At 48.4% G+C, this 14,039-nt stretch overlaps 1 protein-coding gene and 1 non-coding gene across 2 annotated transcripts; both read left to right on the top strand.

Annotated features, from left to right (window-relative positions):
- Nucleotides 1-326: 326 nt before the first annotated feature.
- Nucleotides 327-5,934, top strand: LOC118216415 (proline-rich transmembrane protein 2). Its single transcript, XM_035397545.1, has 5 exons — nt 327-683; nt 2,325-2,605; nt 3,040-3,347; nt 4,629-4,761; nt 5,219-5,934. Exons 2-5 carry the CDS (start codon nt 2,377-2,379, stop codon nt 5,233-5,235), a joined length of 687 nt encoding a protein of 228 aa, XP_035253436.1. The 5' UTR covers nt 327-683; nt 2,325-2,376; the 3' UTR covers nt 5,236-5,934.
- Nucleotides 5,935-12,136: 6,202 nt separating this feature from the next.
- On the top strand, nt 12,137-12,208 carry trnap-ugg. The gene has a single exon. It is a non-coding gene; the product is annotated as a tRNA-Pro (tRNA).
- Nucleotides 12,209-14,039: the final 1,831 nt, after the last annotated feature.

The raw sequence follows: 14,039 nt of genomic DNA, 5'->3' as shown, positions 1-14,039 counted from the left end.
GCTGTCGAATAGATAATTTTACCAGGAATATAGATATGCGAGCTTCGAACTGATTATGCGGGACTGCTGATTAATGGAAATAAAATTAATTAATAAGAGTCGTGTGCCCGTGCACGTAATAAGCTGCATCAGCACAAGTCGCTCGGTAGTAATCGGGAAACTAAAGGGAACCCTCCCCAAAAAAACATCCCTCCGCAGCTACGTCGCCTATCCTCTCAGGCTCCGCTTTAGGCTAGTTTATTTCTTACATGTACACTACACCCCCTCCCTCCGGCCACCCCTCCACCGCCTCTCCCTCCCTCCCTTCCTCCCTTCCTCCCTCTCTCTCCCATCTCCCATCTCCACCCGGGTCCAGTTAGAATCACACCCTTCGCGCAGCGCGCTAGAAGATGCCAGAGCCAAGGTAGCTGACTGGAATGCGCTTCCCTGCGACTGTGTCCTGGTCGAATGTTTTTCATCAAGGTTTACAGAATTTAAATCCATAAAACCAAAAAAACCGACGGTTTCTCGGTCACTCAGCGTAACGTTTTTTTGTATTTAAAAAAAAATCGATCAGCAAATAATCTATCAGAGGAACATTTTTCCTGGAAAAGAAATTACTTGTTTTAAATATATATATATATATATGGTGAAAATAAATGGTATGGCAATCCAGATTCTGGTGATATTTAACTCAGTATAAGGTAGGTAATTATTCCTGTGTGCATTTTAATGGAATGTGAATATTTTTTGTTAAAACACGCATGTTTGAAATGTGGGTGTGTGAGTGTGTGTGTGTGTGTGTGTATGCTTTTGTGCGTAAGCATGACTGGACTGTCAGAATAACCTGTGAATCTGTACGTATTTGTTAACAGAGGTGTGTCTTTGTGGTTTACTGATCCTCAGTGTAATTCTTTTTTGAAAGGAAGCGTTAGATTAATTTTCGAATTCAAACGCCAGTTTCGCAGCTATTAAAATGACATCTACACGCTTTATGACCATACACTTTGGCCACAAGGCGTTATTAAGTTAAGACATTGATGGATGTACACCACCCTCCTCCCTTTTCACTTGTCTCCGTTTCTCTATATTTCTCTCTTGACAACCCCCCCCCCCACACACACACACCCATACACACACACACACACACTGAGCTCTGTTATATTACACGTGTAAACACACACTGAGCTCTGAGCTTTGTGTTCTATTATTCACACACGCACACACACACACATACTCACACACACCCATACACACACACTGAGCTCTGTGTTGTTATATTACACACATGTAAACACACACACACACACTGAGCTTTGTGTTCTGTTATTCACACACACACACACACACACACACACACCAAGCATTGTGTTGTTATATTACACACACACAGGGCTTTGTGTTATATTACACACACACACACCCCACTTTGTGTTGTTACATGACACAGACACTGCATTTTGTGTTACATTACACGCACAAACACTATGCTTTGTGTTACACACACAGACACTGTGCTCTATGCTACATTACACAAAGCGTAATCTTAAGATTATTTTAAGATTTCTTTCCTTCTGTTTAGGGGCGACATCTCGGGTCATTTGGTTTAATTCGCTGAAGCATCAGCTGGCATCAATTAGCTTTGATCTCTCTCTCTCTCTCTCTCTCTCTCTCTCTCTCTCTCTCTCTCGCTCTGTCTCTCACAGTGATTTAGAATTGCAAGCTTCATTGGAAGCTTTAACTTGAAGCTCACGGATTTAACAGGGTTCCCACTCGTCCTGGAAAACCTTGAAAACCTGGAAATTTATTGACTAGTTTTCCAGTCATGGAAAACACCAGGAAAATGAGAAAATGTACAAAATGTCCTGGAAATATTTGTGAGGTCCTGGAAAATTGTAGGCTAGGCTATAAGTCAAGCTATTACACGGTATATTTAGAGCTGAGACTGCATATTTTTCTGTATTTTTCTCTGCTTTTCTCATTTTAATTAGCTGCTGAGATTACACGGCAGCACAAAGTTTTGAATGGTTATGGTACTTGCACATTGCCCCTGCCCCCCCCCCCCCCCCCCCCCCCCCCGGTCCTTTGGGCTACCATTGTCCATGTTTCATGTCTCTAAGTCATGGAAATTGTCCTGGAAAAGTCCTGGAAAATAATTTCCTAAAATGAGTGGGAACACTGCTCTCTGCTCCTGTAAGCTGAAACGGGACAATTCACTAAAATGGGAAATTCACGGTACACGACAAACGCCCCCTTGCTTAATAATTCATGTTCATGTATTGGATATGAAGCACAAAAAGCACCTTTCCTCTCAGATTTCAGTGACCGCGCTCTTCCTCCTCCAGGTGTCAAATTAAGAAGAAGAAGAAGAAGAAGAAGAAGCACAGACTGACCGCCATGGCTGTGAACACCAATACCGCACAGCCCCCTCTGTCCCCCAGCGCTGTCCCTGCTGTCCTGGAGGAGGAACTGCGGGCTCAGTCGGCGAGCCTGGAGCCCGGCCCCGCCCCTGTCACCCTGCAGCCCGTGAGGGAGGAGCAAAGCCCCGCGCCTGGCACACCCTCCCAGGAGCATGTCCAGGCTCAGGAGGACCTGATGATCATGGTGAACGAGGAGGCGAACAAAAGTAAGAACGCACCGCTATGAAAAAGGAGTTCATCTCTGAAACTCGACCTTTGAACTTCGGTTCAGTAAATGACATCACAGGCATTTAGCAGACGCTCTAATCCAGAGCAACTTACGCAACTGTCACATAGCATTTACATTGATTCCACTTGCGAATCGAACGTGTGACTTCTGGGTTACAAGACCAGCTCCTTGCCCATTGTGCACTGCGACCTGTATATCTTCTGGATCTGCTGTCCTATATTCTTTATTAACATTTGAAAGTGAGAATATATGTTAGCTTGTTTTTTTTTGTGTGCACTAGGCTGGTTAGTGCGGAGTGTATTTCACTGTGATTTAGACGTGTCTGCCTGTCTCGGTTTGGTGGGGCGTCCGCTTCAGCCTGGCGCCCGCGGATGACACGGCGTCGTTTGTCTTCTCGTTTCCGTTCCCTAGGTAACGGCGTGTACCCGGGACCCGCGGATTCGCCCCCGCCCTCGTCCCGCTCCTCGCCTCCGCGGCAGCAGCAGCAGCAGCCCAAATCCCACGCCTACCCCAACGGCAGGATCCGGGGGAGCAGCCGGTCCGGGTCGCTGGCCTCCATGATGGCCTCGCCCCGCCCCTCCCTGTCGCGGCAGCCCAGCACCATCACCGAGGGGATGGGCGACGGCAGCAAGGCGCACGACTACCTGTTCCTGGCCATCCTGTCCTGCTTCTGCCCCATGTGGCCCTTCAACATCGTAGCCTTGGCTTACTCTGTTATGGTGAGTGAGTGTGTGTGTTTGTAGCCTTGGCTTACTCCGTTATGGTGAGTGAGTGTGAGTGTGTGTGTTTGTAGCCTTGGCTTACTCCGTTATGGTGAGTGAGTGCGTGTGTTTGTAGCCTTGGCTTATTCCGTTATGGTGAGTGAGTGCGTGTGTTTGTAGCCTTGGCTTACTCTGTTATGGTGAGTGAGTGTGAGTGTGTGTGTTCGTAGCCTTGGCTTACTCTGTTATGGTGAGTGAGTGCGTGTGTTTGTAGCCTTGGCTTACTCTGTTATGGTGAGTGAGTGTGAGTGTGTGTGTTCGTAGCCTTGGCTTACTCTGTTATGGTGAGTGAGTGTGTGTGCGTGTGTTTGTAGCCTTGGCTTACTCTGTTATGGTGAGTGAGTGCGTGTGTTTGTAGCCTTGGCTTACTCTGTTATGGTGAGTGAGTGTGTGTTCGTAGCCTTGGCTTACTCTGTTATGGTGAGTGAGTGCGTGTGTTTGTAGCCTTGGCTTACTCCGTTATGGTGAGTGAGTGTGTGTGTTTGTAGCCTTGGCTTACTCTGTTATGGTGTGAGTGCGTGTGTTTGTAGCCTTGGCTTACTCTGTTATGGTGAGTGAGTGTGTGTGTGTGTGTTTGTAGCCTTGGCTTACTCTGTTATGGTGAGTGAGTGTGTGTGTGTGTTTGTAGCCTTGGCTTACTCTGTTATGGTGAGCAACATAGCCAGTTCTGTTATCTTCTCCCTCTCTTCTCCCATCTTTCTATCTCTCCCGCCCTCCCCCTCTCTCCTCCTCCTCCCTCCCTCCTCTCCTCCTCCTTTCTCCCTTCTCTTCTCCTCTGCTCTCCCTTCCTCCCCCTCTCTCCCCCTCCTCCCTCCTCTCCTCCCTCCCCCTCCCTCCCCTCCTTCTCTCCCTCCTCTCCTCCTCCTCCCTCCTCTCCTCCCTCCCCCTCCCTCCCCTCCTTCTCTCCCTCCTCTCCTCCTCCTCCCTCCCTCCTCTCCCTTTCCTCCCTCCCTCTTCTTCTCCTCCTCTCTCCCTCCCTCCCTCCCCCCTCCTCTCCCCCTCCTCCCTCCCTCCTCTCTTGCCCTTCTCCCTCCTCTCCCCCTCTTCCCTCCCCCTCCCTCCCTCCTCTCTCTCCCTCCTCCCTCCCTCCTCTCCCTCCTCCCTCCTCTCTCTCCCTCCTCCCTCCCTCCTCTCTCCCCCTCCTCTCTCTCCCTCCTCCCTCCCTCCTCTCCTCCTCCTCTCTCTCTCCCCCTCCTCTCTCTCTCCCTCCTCCCTCCCTCTCTCCCCTCTCTCCTGCAGTCCCGTAACAGCCTGCAGCTGGGCAATGTGGACGGGGCTCGCCGTCTGGGCCGAGTGGCCAAGGTGCTGTCCATCTTCTCGCTGGTGGGCGGGGTCATCATCATCATCACCCTCCTCGTCGTCAACTGGGGGCGTGAGTGTCTTTCAGACCTGTTTCAGTTGGTTCTGGACCCTGCATGACCACACCTTTACCTGTTTGGGTTGGTTCTGGACCATAAATGGCCATCCCTGTACCTGTCTGGGTTGGTACTGGACCCTGTGTGGCCACACCTTTACCTGTCTGGTTTGATTCTGGACCTTGCATGACCACTACCTGTTTGGCTCTCTGGGTACCGTTCCAGTGCCTGCAGTCAGCTATGGCACCAGAAAGAGGTGCCGCTACCAACCAGTAACTCACAGATTTGGTCTGAAGAGCACAACCTTTTGATTGGTTGACGTAAGACAATGTTGGACAACTGGTTGTAGACCCACCCATTTCCTTTGTGTCTTGACTTAATTCCCATTAGACAGTAGGTTTGGTTATAAGTGGTCTGTGTTCTGCTATACTTCTGTTTCACAGTTAAAGGCAAGTTCTTGTTCTTTTTTTACAGTTATATTGAAGTCTTGACCTGGACTTATGGAGAAACCGCCAATCACACCATTTCCACCATTTTCCCTTGAGATTTCCATACTGTTCCCATGCTATGCTGTTCTACTCTTCAAATAAGAAAACCTGCAAATCCAAGTGTGGATGGTCTACTGGTCCATAAGACGAGCACCACAAGAGGACCTTTGACTGCCTGAAGATCAGACTAATACAAGATATTCCATTCAGGACCCCATAATGCAGGACCCCAAAATTCAGGACCCCGCCATTCCGGACCCCATAATTCAGGACCCCGCCATTCCGGACCCCATAATTCAGGACCCCGCCATTCCGGACCCCAAAATTCAGGACCCCATAATGCAGGACCCCATAATTCAGGACCCCAAAATTCAGGACCCCATAATTCAGGACCCCGCCATTCCGGACCCCGCCATTCAGACAGTGCATGTCAATTACGGAACAGCACGATCTTCTCAGCACAGCTACTGGCTTTCCTGTCATCACCCGACCCAAGGCCTGCAAGACTCATCCATTTTCACACTCCAAATGCATGGCTTAGCACAAAAACGTAACAAAAAAACTACTCCTGAACGTCCTTCTCGTGCCAAAATTTGCGTGGAACACATTTAGAGGTGTGGACAGAGAGAGAGAGAGAGAGAGAGAGAGAGCGGGACGCACGCATCACACACACCTGCGAGTGTGAGCTGAGAAAAGGAGGAAGGGGGGGAGGGAGGGAGGGAGGGGGAGGGGGGGGGGATGACTTTGTTAAGGGCACGCGGGATTAAGCCTGATGTGGGGTGCTGGACTCAGCGGGTGTTTGAGTGCAATCCGACCCCGCTGGGGAGCCTGGAACCTTGCACTCTCCAGGGGAGGGGGGGGGGGGGGTATTTTTGGAATAGAGTCAGAGGCTGTCTACAGAGACTGTGTTGGGAGGTGCTCCCAAGATTCTGCTGACGAAGACGTGGGTCTGTGGGTTATCTTTCTGCGGTAGCGGGTACTCTTACAAGACCGGGGGGGGGGAAAGGTCCTGAGAGAGAGAGGGAGAGGCAGAGTGGGTGAGAGAGAGAGAGGAAGTGGGTGAGAGAGAATGGAAGAGAGAGGGAGAGAGAATGGAAGAGGGGGCAGAGAAAAAGAGTGGGAGAGAGGGGGCAAAGGAAGAGTGAGGAAGGGGAGATAGAGAGAGGGTGGGAGGAAAGAGTGGGTGAGAGAGAGGGTGGAAGGGAGTGGGTGAGAGAGGGAGAGAGGAAGGAAGTGGGTGAGAGAGAGGGAGTGAGGGAGGGAGGGAGGGGGTGGGTGAGAGAGAGGGAGGGAGAGTGAGAGAGGGAAGAGAGATTGAGGAATGGTGAGAGAGAGGGAGAGGTAGCGGGTGACAGAGAGAGAGGGAGGGAGAGTGAGAGAGGGGAGCGAGAGGGAGGGAGGGAAGGAGAGGCAGATGGGGGTGCTCTCGTTGGAGCCCAGAGACAGATTGTGTCCGATTTATTATTCACATGTCAGAATCTCGCACACCTGTATCCAGAGTTAATCGTGTGGAATGTATTATTAACTAAGGAATACAGATTTATCAATGACGTATCAAATGTGCACACTTTAATGTAGTGTATGATTGTAAAAGCCTTTAGAAATATGCACACCACTGTATGATGTTAGTGTCGGCATCTTCGAGTGAACAAAAGAAACCAAAACGAAAATTTGCAACTTATTACAGCACTTATCCTACGTTCTGAAGCCAGGGCTCTATAGTTAACAAGAACTGTTTCAGATTGCTTCAGTGTTTCATAGTCCACTACTGTATTTGAAGATGCAATGGTCAGTGAGTTCAGTTACGAGTTGTATTGTCCTTTATGAGAGCTGTATTTTCGTAAAGCCTTTTGCACAGGCTGTGGTGTTTTGGGAAGTTTTTATGAAGCAGGCTAAGTGTTCACCGACATGTTGGTGAACGTGTAGCCTACGCAGGGATCGATTCTTTGCACGCAGCGCAGAGCGCTGAGCTGATTGGGTAGTTCTGTGGGAACTGAGTGGGTATATGGGGATCATAATCATACTTTAAAGATTCCACAATGTCCTCAAAATCCCATCGACGAAAGGTCTGGTAAATGGTGTTTGGAGGACTAAATAACAGCAAATATCAGCACCGGCAGCTGTTGTTTTATTTTCACCACACTTTAGGATGCTTAGCTGTTTATTCTTTTCGCAGTGACCTATGTCCGTTTTTATAAAAACAAAGAGCTTTCGAAGTACCGGACTTTGTGCCAAATTTGGAGCACCAGCTTGTATGGATGGTTTAACGATCGGCAGAGCCTGTCTAAATCTTGCCCCCCAACCCACCCTCCCCCTCTCGCTGGTAACTCTGCTAGTCCTTGTAGGCTGAGCCCCTTACCAGCATTTTTCAGAAACGACTTCGGAAGCCTGCCTCTCCCGACAGCGTCCATTACAGCGGGACTTTCGTGCGCTTAACGGTCGCGTGGTTCGCCCGTGAGGATAGGTGAACCGCGGCTGGATGTTGGGTGGGCAGAGCAGAGAGGGCGGAGCGCCGTGCCGTGCCGAAACGCCGCTCCGGCTCGGCTTGAGGGGAAACGGACTGCCGCATGCCTTCTCTTTATGAACATCTGCTAAACTATATTCCCGTGAATGAATGACCGCTTGCTAAGACTTTTTCATACTATAGTATATAACTATGTAACCTGCTTGCATTATCTGTTATATCACAGAAATGTACGTACATATATACACGTGCATTATCGCATTATTATTATTATTATTATTATTATTATTACTGTTAGCCCCTCTGCACATATATGGAAATAGTATCCAATTGAAGCAATTTACGGACCTGCTTAATCAGCTATAATTTGCTCAAACGTTTCTCGTTTTTTGATGATTTTAACAGTGGAATAATGCTGTACACATAAACAAATGTAGCACACGTTTATTATCTCATAGATGGAATTCATTATTATTTTCTTGTTGTAATTATTCATAGAACGTGTATGATACCAGTGGCATGTTTACACTCAATTAATGTTAATATGTGTATATCCTCTATACTGTAGCTATCTTATGTTGCATATGATTGTGAGGAATTTGATGTTGAAATATATTATAGAATGCAATACCGTTCTGTGGCATGACCTTCCATTGCCAGCTGCAAAGTTCTTTTAATTCTTATGTTTCTTTAAATCTATTTTTATTTTTCTCTATTGATTTGTTAAATCCCTTATACTGCATTAGTAGCTCACTAATGGAAATTGATGTTTTGATTCCCTGCACCCATTTAATATTGTCGTCTGTATTTAAATTCTGTTTCGGTTATTTCCTCCATCATATTTCAAATTATGATTGACAGGTGTTACTGTGGCAGCGCTATGGTTCTGCTATAATGGAGAAAAGAAGGCCTTTTAAACGCTGAATTTCGAAGAAATACCTGCTATCTTCCCAAAAAGAGGTGATGCTTTTCAGGCATAATTGTTGCATTTATTTTGGGTATCTTTACTGACTATGTACGTGCCTGTGCATGACTTGATAGATTGTTTCAGTAAACAAAACTAAATCTATCTAAAGCTAAAAATATTCTGACGTCTGCCTATAAATTGTGAACATTTTCAAGAATTGCCAATAAATACTTATATAATGGGTTCTGGAGTGGCTAATATTGATGTTTTGTTGCGTGTCTGCACATGTGCACATGTGTAGGGGGGGGGGGGGGGGGGGGGGGGAGTCTCGTATGCTGATTTGCACTTGGGTTATAAAGCTGGTAACATACTTGAATAATCTTGCGCTACGTGCACGTGACGTGGTTGCGTCCCGGGCGACATTGTTCTCATGCTGGTCTGCTTACTTCTTGTCTGACTGGAGGTTTAAACGGTATATCCACTAGGGGGCAGATCAGGGCTTCTCTTCAAGCGGTTCCAGCATCCTTCCTGGCTTCCTGGCGTCAGTCATGTCACTAGGCATGAATGTATACTGCCCCCGTGTTCTACGCGGGTATTGCAGGTTACGGACCGGTTACGGGGTTAATTTTTGAGGCCGCGCGAAAAGAGAACGCTCATAACGACCACGGGATACGCGTGAGGGCGATCTTGCATACGTGTTTGCGTGATTAACATCACGTATGTTTCCAGCTTAAAATGTCTCTGTTGCCAGGGAAACAGTAGACAAGAAATGAGAGGGAAACTTAGGACCCTGAGCTGAGGGCTGCCTTCGCTGTGTAGTGAAAAAATCCATTTTATTAGAATTTTTCAACCACATGAATAATTGAAACATTCTGCTACCAGAGAGAGAGAGAGATAGAGAGAGAGTGGGAGAGAAAGAGCAAGAGAGAGACTGCAGAGAAGCAGAAATAGAGCCTCTGTGTGTGTGCGTGCGTGCGTGTGTGCGTGCGTGCGTTTGAAAATCGGAAAGGAGCGATAGAGGGTGGGGAGGGAACTAGAATAGAATGCAAGGGAGATAGAGAGGGTGTGAGAGCAAGAGTGGGGAGTTGGGGGGGGGGGGAATATCTTGTGTCGTGATAATGGATTGAAGTGGTTAGCGAGTTAAAGGAAGGAAGATGGAAATGTAAGTGCTGTCGGAGGAACCGTATGCACTCCAAGAGCGGCTGAAATGGTTCCTGATTATTTCTTTTGCTGTTGCTCGGCCTGCGCTGGACAGTATACGCCTCATACCCAGCAGAACGACATTTTGATCTCTCTCCATCCTACAAGTCATTGTGTATGAAGGGCTACCCGGGCTTTTATTTTTTTGCAGCTGCTGTTGTTGTTGTTGTTGTTGTTTTTAAGAGCTGAGTGGTATCTGGGGCACGGCTGGCCGCAGCTGAGACTGACAGAGCTCATCAGAGTTTAATTAATAATAGGAGATGGATTCGGCTGAGCTGAGCTGAGCGGAGGGGAGTTCATTTCCTCTGCTGGGTTGTTCTAATGGGCTCGGAGATGCATTACACTGCTGCGGGGGGAAAGGGTCTGGGCGTCTGCGGTGGTGGTGGGGGGTGGGGGGGGGGGGCGGGTGGGCTGTGGTTCTAATTGAGTATGGGATTTAGAGAACTGGCTGTGGGGGGGGGCAATTGCGGTTCTAATTGAGTACAGAAGTGAGATGGCAAGTGGGGGGGGGCAATTGCGGTTCTAATTGAGTACAGAAGTGAGATGGCAGGTGGGGGGGGGGGCAATTGCGGTTCTAATTGAGTACAGAAGTGAGATGGCAGGTGAGGGGGGGGCAATTGCGGTTCTAATTGAGTACAGAAGTGAGAGAGCAGGTGGGGGGGGGCAATTGCGGTTCTAATTGAGTACAGAAGAGACAGAGCAGGTGGGGGGTGGGGCTCATGGTTCTAATTTAGTACAAGAGCGAGAGAACTGGTGCACTCATGATGATCATGATGATCATGATTATTATAATAAATAATAATAATAATAATAATGGTAAGATATTCCTCCAGCCTGCGCCCTATTGGCTGTGAATCCTACAGTACAGACTGACCCCTACAGTACAGTATTGACCCCTGCAGTACAGACCGACCCCTGCAGTACAGCACTAACTCCTACGGTACAGACCAACCCCTACAGTACAGCACTGATCCCTACAGTACAGCACTAACTCCTACAGTACAGACCAAACCCTACAGTACATCACTGACCCCTACAGTACAGACTGACCCCTGCAGTACAGCACTAACTCCTACAGTACAGACCAAACCCTACAGTACAGACTGACCCCTGCAGTACAGCACTAACTCCTACAGTACAGACCAAACCCTACAGTACAGCACTGACCCCTGCAGTACAGCACTAACTCCTAAAGTACAGACCAAACCCTACAGTACAGCACTGACCCCTGCAGTACAGCACTGACCCCTACAGTACAGCACTAACTCCTACAGTACAGACCAAACCCTACAGTACAGCACAGACTGACCCCTGCAGTACAGCACTGACCCCTACAGTACAGCACCAACTCCTACAGTACAGACCAAACCCTACAGTACAGCACAGACTGACCCCTGCAGGACAACACTAACACCTACAGTACAGACTGACCCCTGCAGTACAGCACTCACCCCTACAGTACAGCACTAACTCCTACAGTACAGACCAAACCCCACAGTACAGCACAGACTGACCCCTGCAATACAGCACTAACACCTACAGTACAGACTGACCCCTGCAGTACAGACCGACCCCTGCTGTACAGCACTGACCCCTGCAGTACAGCACTGACCCCTGCAGTACAGACTGACCCCTGCAGTATGGCACTGACCCCTGCAGTACAGACCGACCCCTGCAGTACAGCACTGACCCCTGCAGTACAGCACTGACCCCACCAGTACAGCACTGACCCCTGCAGTACGGCACTGACCCCTGCAGTACAGCACTGATCCGTACAGTACAGACTAGTGCTAGCCTGCTCACTCTGGGAACGGGATGGGCCATCCGGAAATGCTGCTGAGCTCCTGTGAATGTGATAGATGGACCCAGATGGACTTCCATATGACAGGAAGTCCATCTAGGATTGAGAAACAACCACCCCAACTCAACCTGGGGAGAACACAGGGGGGAAATAAAAGAGTAGAGCTCCTGAAGCCACTGGCAGAGCTGTTGTTATTGCTGTCATACCGAACAGAAGCGCAGTATTTGATGTATGAGCATTATCTGTGGCAAAGCCCAAGGCCAGTCTGACGAGGCGGAGATGTGACAGGCTGACACTGCCACTCTCAGGGCTGAGGAAACGGCGAGAGTCTCAGCTGAGAAACGTGCTATGGCAACAGAGACCTCGCGCGGAGGGGGGTCTCAACACCCACGCTTATTGTAACAGCCAAAATGTAGCGCTGGCTGGCGAAGGTGTTACTCAGACACATTCTCAGAAATGGCTGGCTCTGACAAACTCTGAAGACCATGTGTGATGGCGTATTCCTCTGTCTAGGCCTTTCCCTGTTTATTGTGGCTCGTTGGTCTAGGGGTATGATTCTCGCTTTGGGTGCGAGAGGTCCCGGGTTCAAATCCCGGACGAGCCCTAGTGTGACTGTGACTTCTTTCCAAGTGGTCCACTGTTTTGGGCGGCAGTGTAGCACAGTGAGTAAGGAACTGGGCTTGTAACCAAAAGGTCATAGGTTCGTTTCCTGGGTAGGACACTGCCGTTGTACCCTTGGGCAAGGTACTTAACCTGAATTGCTTCAGTACATATCCAGCTGTATAAATGGATACAATGTAAAATGCTGTGTAAAAGTTGTGTAAGTCGCTCTGGATAAGAGCGTCTGCTAAATGCCTGTAATGTAATATCTTGAATGTGCTTGACCTTGTCAATGGGACTCATACATCTTTCTTATGTATTTATATATAAATCAGGGCCTGGCTGGTTGTATCGATAAGTCAGTAAATCTGTCCGGAGCCACAACAGATAAGTGATTTGTTCTCGCCCCACAGAGCTGTTTGACAAGAAACGGACCATTTCTTTCTCCTTGTGGTACAGATGCACACCAAAGTACTAGTTTCTTGTCGTTTTACACTAAAAAAAAGAAAGAAAGAAAGCTAAACCTGTTCACTCTTCACTAGTAAATCTTCTAGTAAAAGCCTCTCGTTTTTCTAAACTTGGTATCCTGCAAGTATTTTAGAGTTGGTGGTGTATCGGTCGCGCCCCATGGCATTCTTTCTTCACTTCAGCTAATGCGCCGTCTCAATTCAGTCACCCTGCCCAACAAAATGGCCGCCGTCTTTATAGTGTGTTTATAGTTCTGCCCCGCTTTCCCACAAAAGGAGTCAGGCTCCGCTTGCCTGGACCTCTCCTAATTATCCCAACTCATAAAATGCATTATTCAGACCCGTCTGAACCCAAAGAAGGGGCGACGCAGAATTATAAGCATCCAGTGTAATTTACTCAGGGAAGAAGCGGAACTCTCTGTTCTAATCAAACCGTTTAATTGAATCAGGGTTGTCAAGGATGGCCTTTCCAATGTGATCGTGATCTGAGCATTGCAAAATAAACGCAGATGAGTCCATGTATTAATTTCCCCAGAGTATGAAATGACACACATCAAGTGAAATGACCGTAGCTGCAGATTCCTTTCCTGGACCGGTTGACTGCTTGCATGAAAATAAGTGCTCATTGTTCTGGGAATGATGTAATAGCATATGGTATATACTCAAACTAGCGCATGCTGTATATTCAGAATTTTTTAAAAACAATGTCACTGACTGTACCAGATACCCTCAGATATATTTGGCTTCAAATCTAACATCCTCAGCCGCAAGTGCTCAAAATCGCACAGCAGGATTACGATCAAAGGGTTATAATCCACTCGGCTTGCTTTACGTCGATGGGCGTCAGGGCACGGAAGGCCCAAAGAACAGACCTGATTTTGGGACTCGATTTTCTGCCAAAGTTAAAGTAATGGCTTGTGTTGGAGTGTGGTGCTTCGATTCAATTTCAGTAAAAGGCTTCAAGAGACGGTATCAGTGGCTGTGCGCTGGCTGTATCTGGGGGGTAATCTCATGCTGCCCGTAACTCCCGCCTCACTGCCTCTTTTCCCCAGGCCTGGAAGCCTCTGTGGGGGCCACAGCATAACCAAGCTGACAGCCGGCCTCTCCCAAGACTGGCCGGCCTCCAGAACAACCGTCTTATCGGCCTGCTAATCCGATTGAGCGTCCCAACGATGCAGCTGCAGGCGGAAGTGTAGCGCAGTGGGTAAGGAACCGGGCTCGTAACCGCAAGGTCATGGGACACTGCCGATGTACCCTTAAGCAAGGTGCTTAACCTGCGTTGCTTCAGTATAGATCCAGCTGTATAAATGGATGCAATGTAAAATGCTATGTAAAAGTTGTGTAAAGCGCTCGGGATAAGAGCATCTG

The sequence above is a fragment of the Anguilla anguilla genome, chromosome 17 (assembly GCF_013347855.1).
Source record: "Anguilla anguilla isolate fAngAng1 chromosome 17, fAngAng1.pri, whole genome shotgun sequence".
Classification (NCBI taxonomy): domain Eukaryota; kingdom Metazoa; phylum Chordata; class Actinopteri; order Anguilliformes; family Anguillidae; genus Anguilla; species Anguilla anguilla.
Note: the sequence above shows the minus strand (reverse complement) of the source record. Positions and strands in the feature narration are given on the sequence as shown.

Bases quoted from the DNA above. Each gene is read 5' to 3' on its own strand.
- LOC118216415 (XM_035397545.1), top strand. From the start codon at position 2,377: ATGGCTGTGAACACCAATACCGCACAGCCCCCTCTGTCCCCCAGCGCT. The intron at 2,606-3,039 runs GTAAGAACGCAC...TCCGTTCCCTAG, and splicing joins GAACGAGGAGGCGAACAAAA to GTAACGGCGTGTACCCGGGA. The intron at 3,348-4,628 runs GTGAGTGAGTGT...TCTCTCCTGCAG, and splicing joins CCTTGGCTTACTCTGTTATG to TCCCGTAACAGCCTGCAGCT.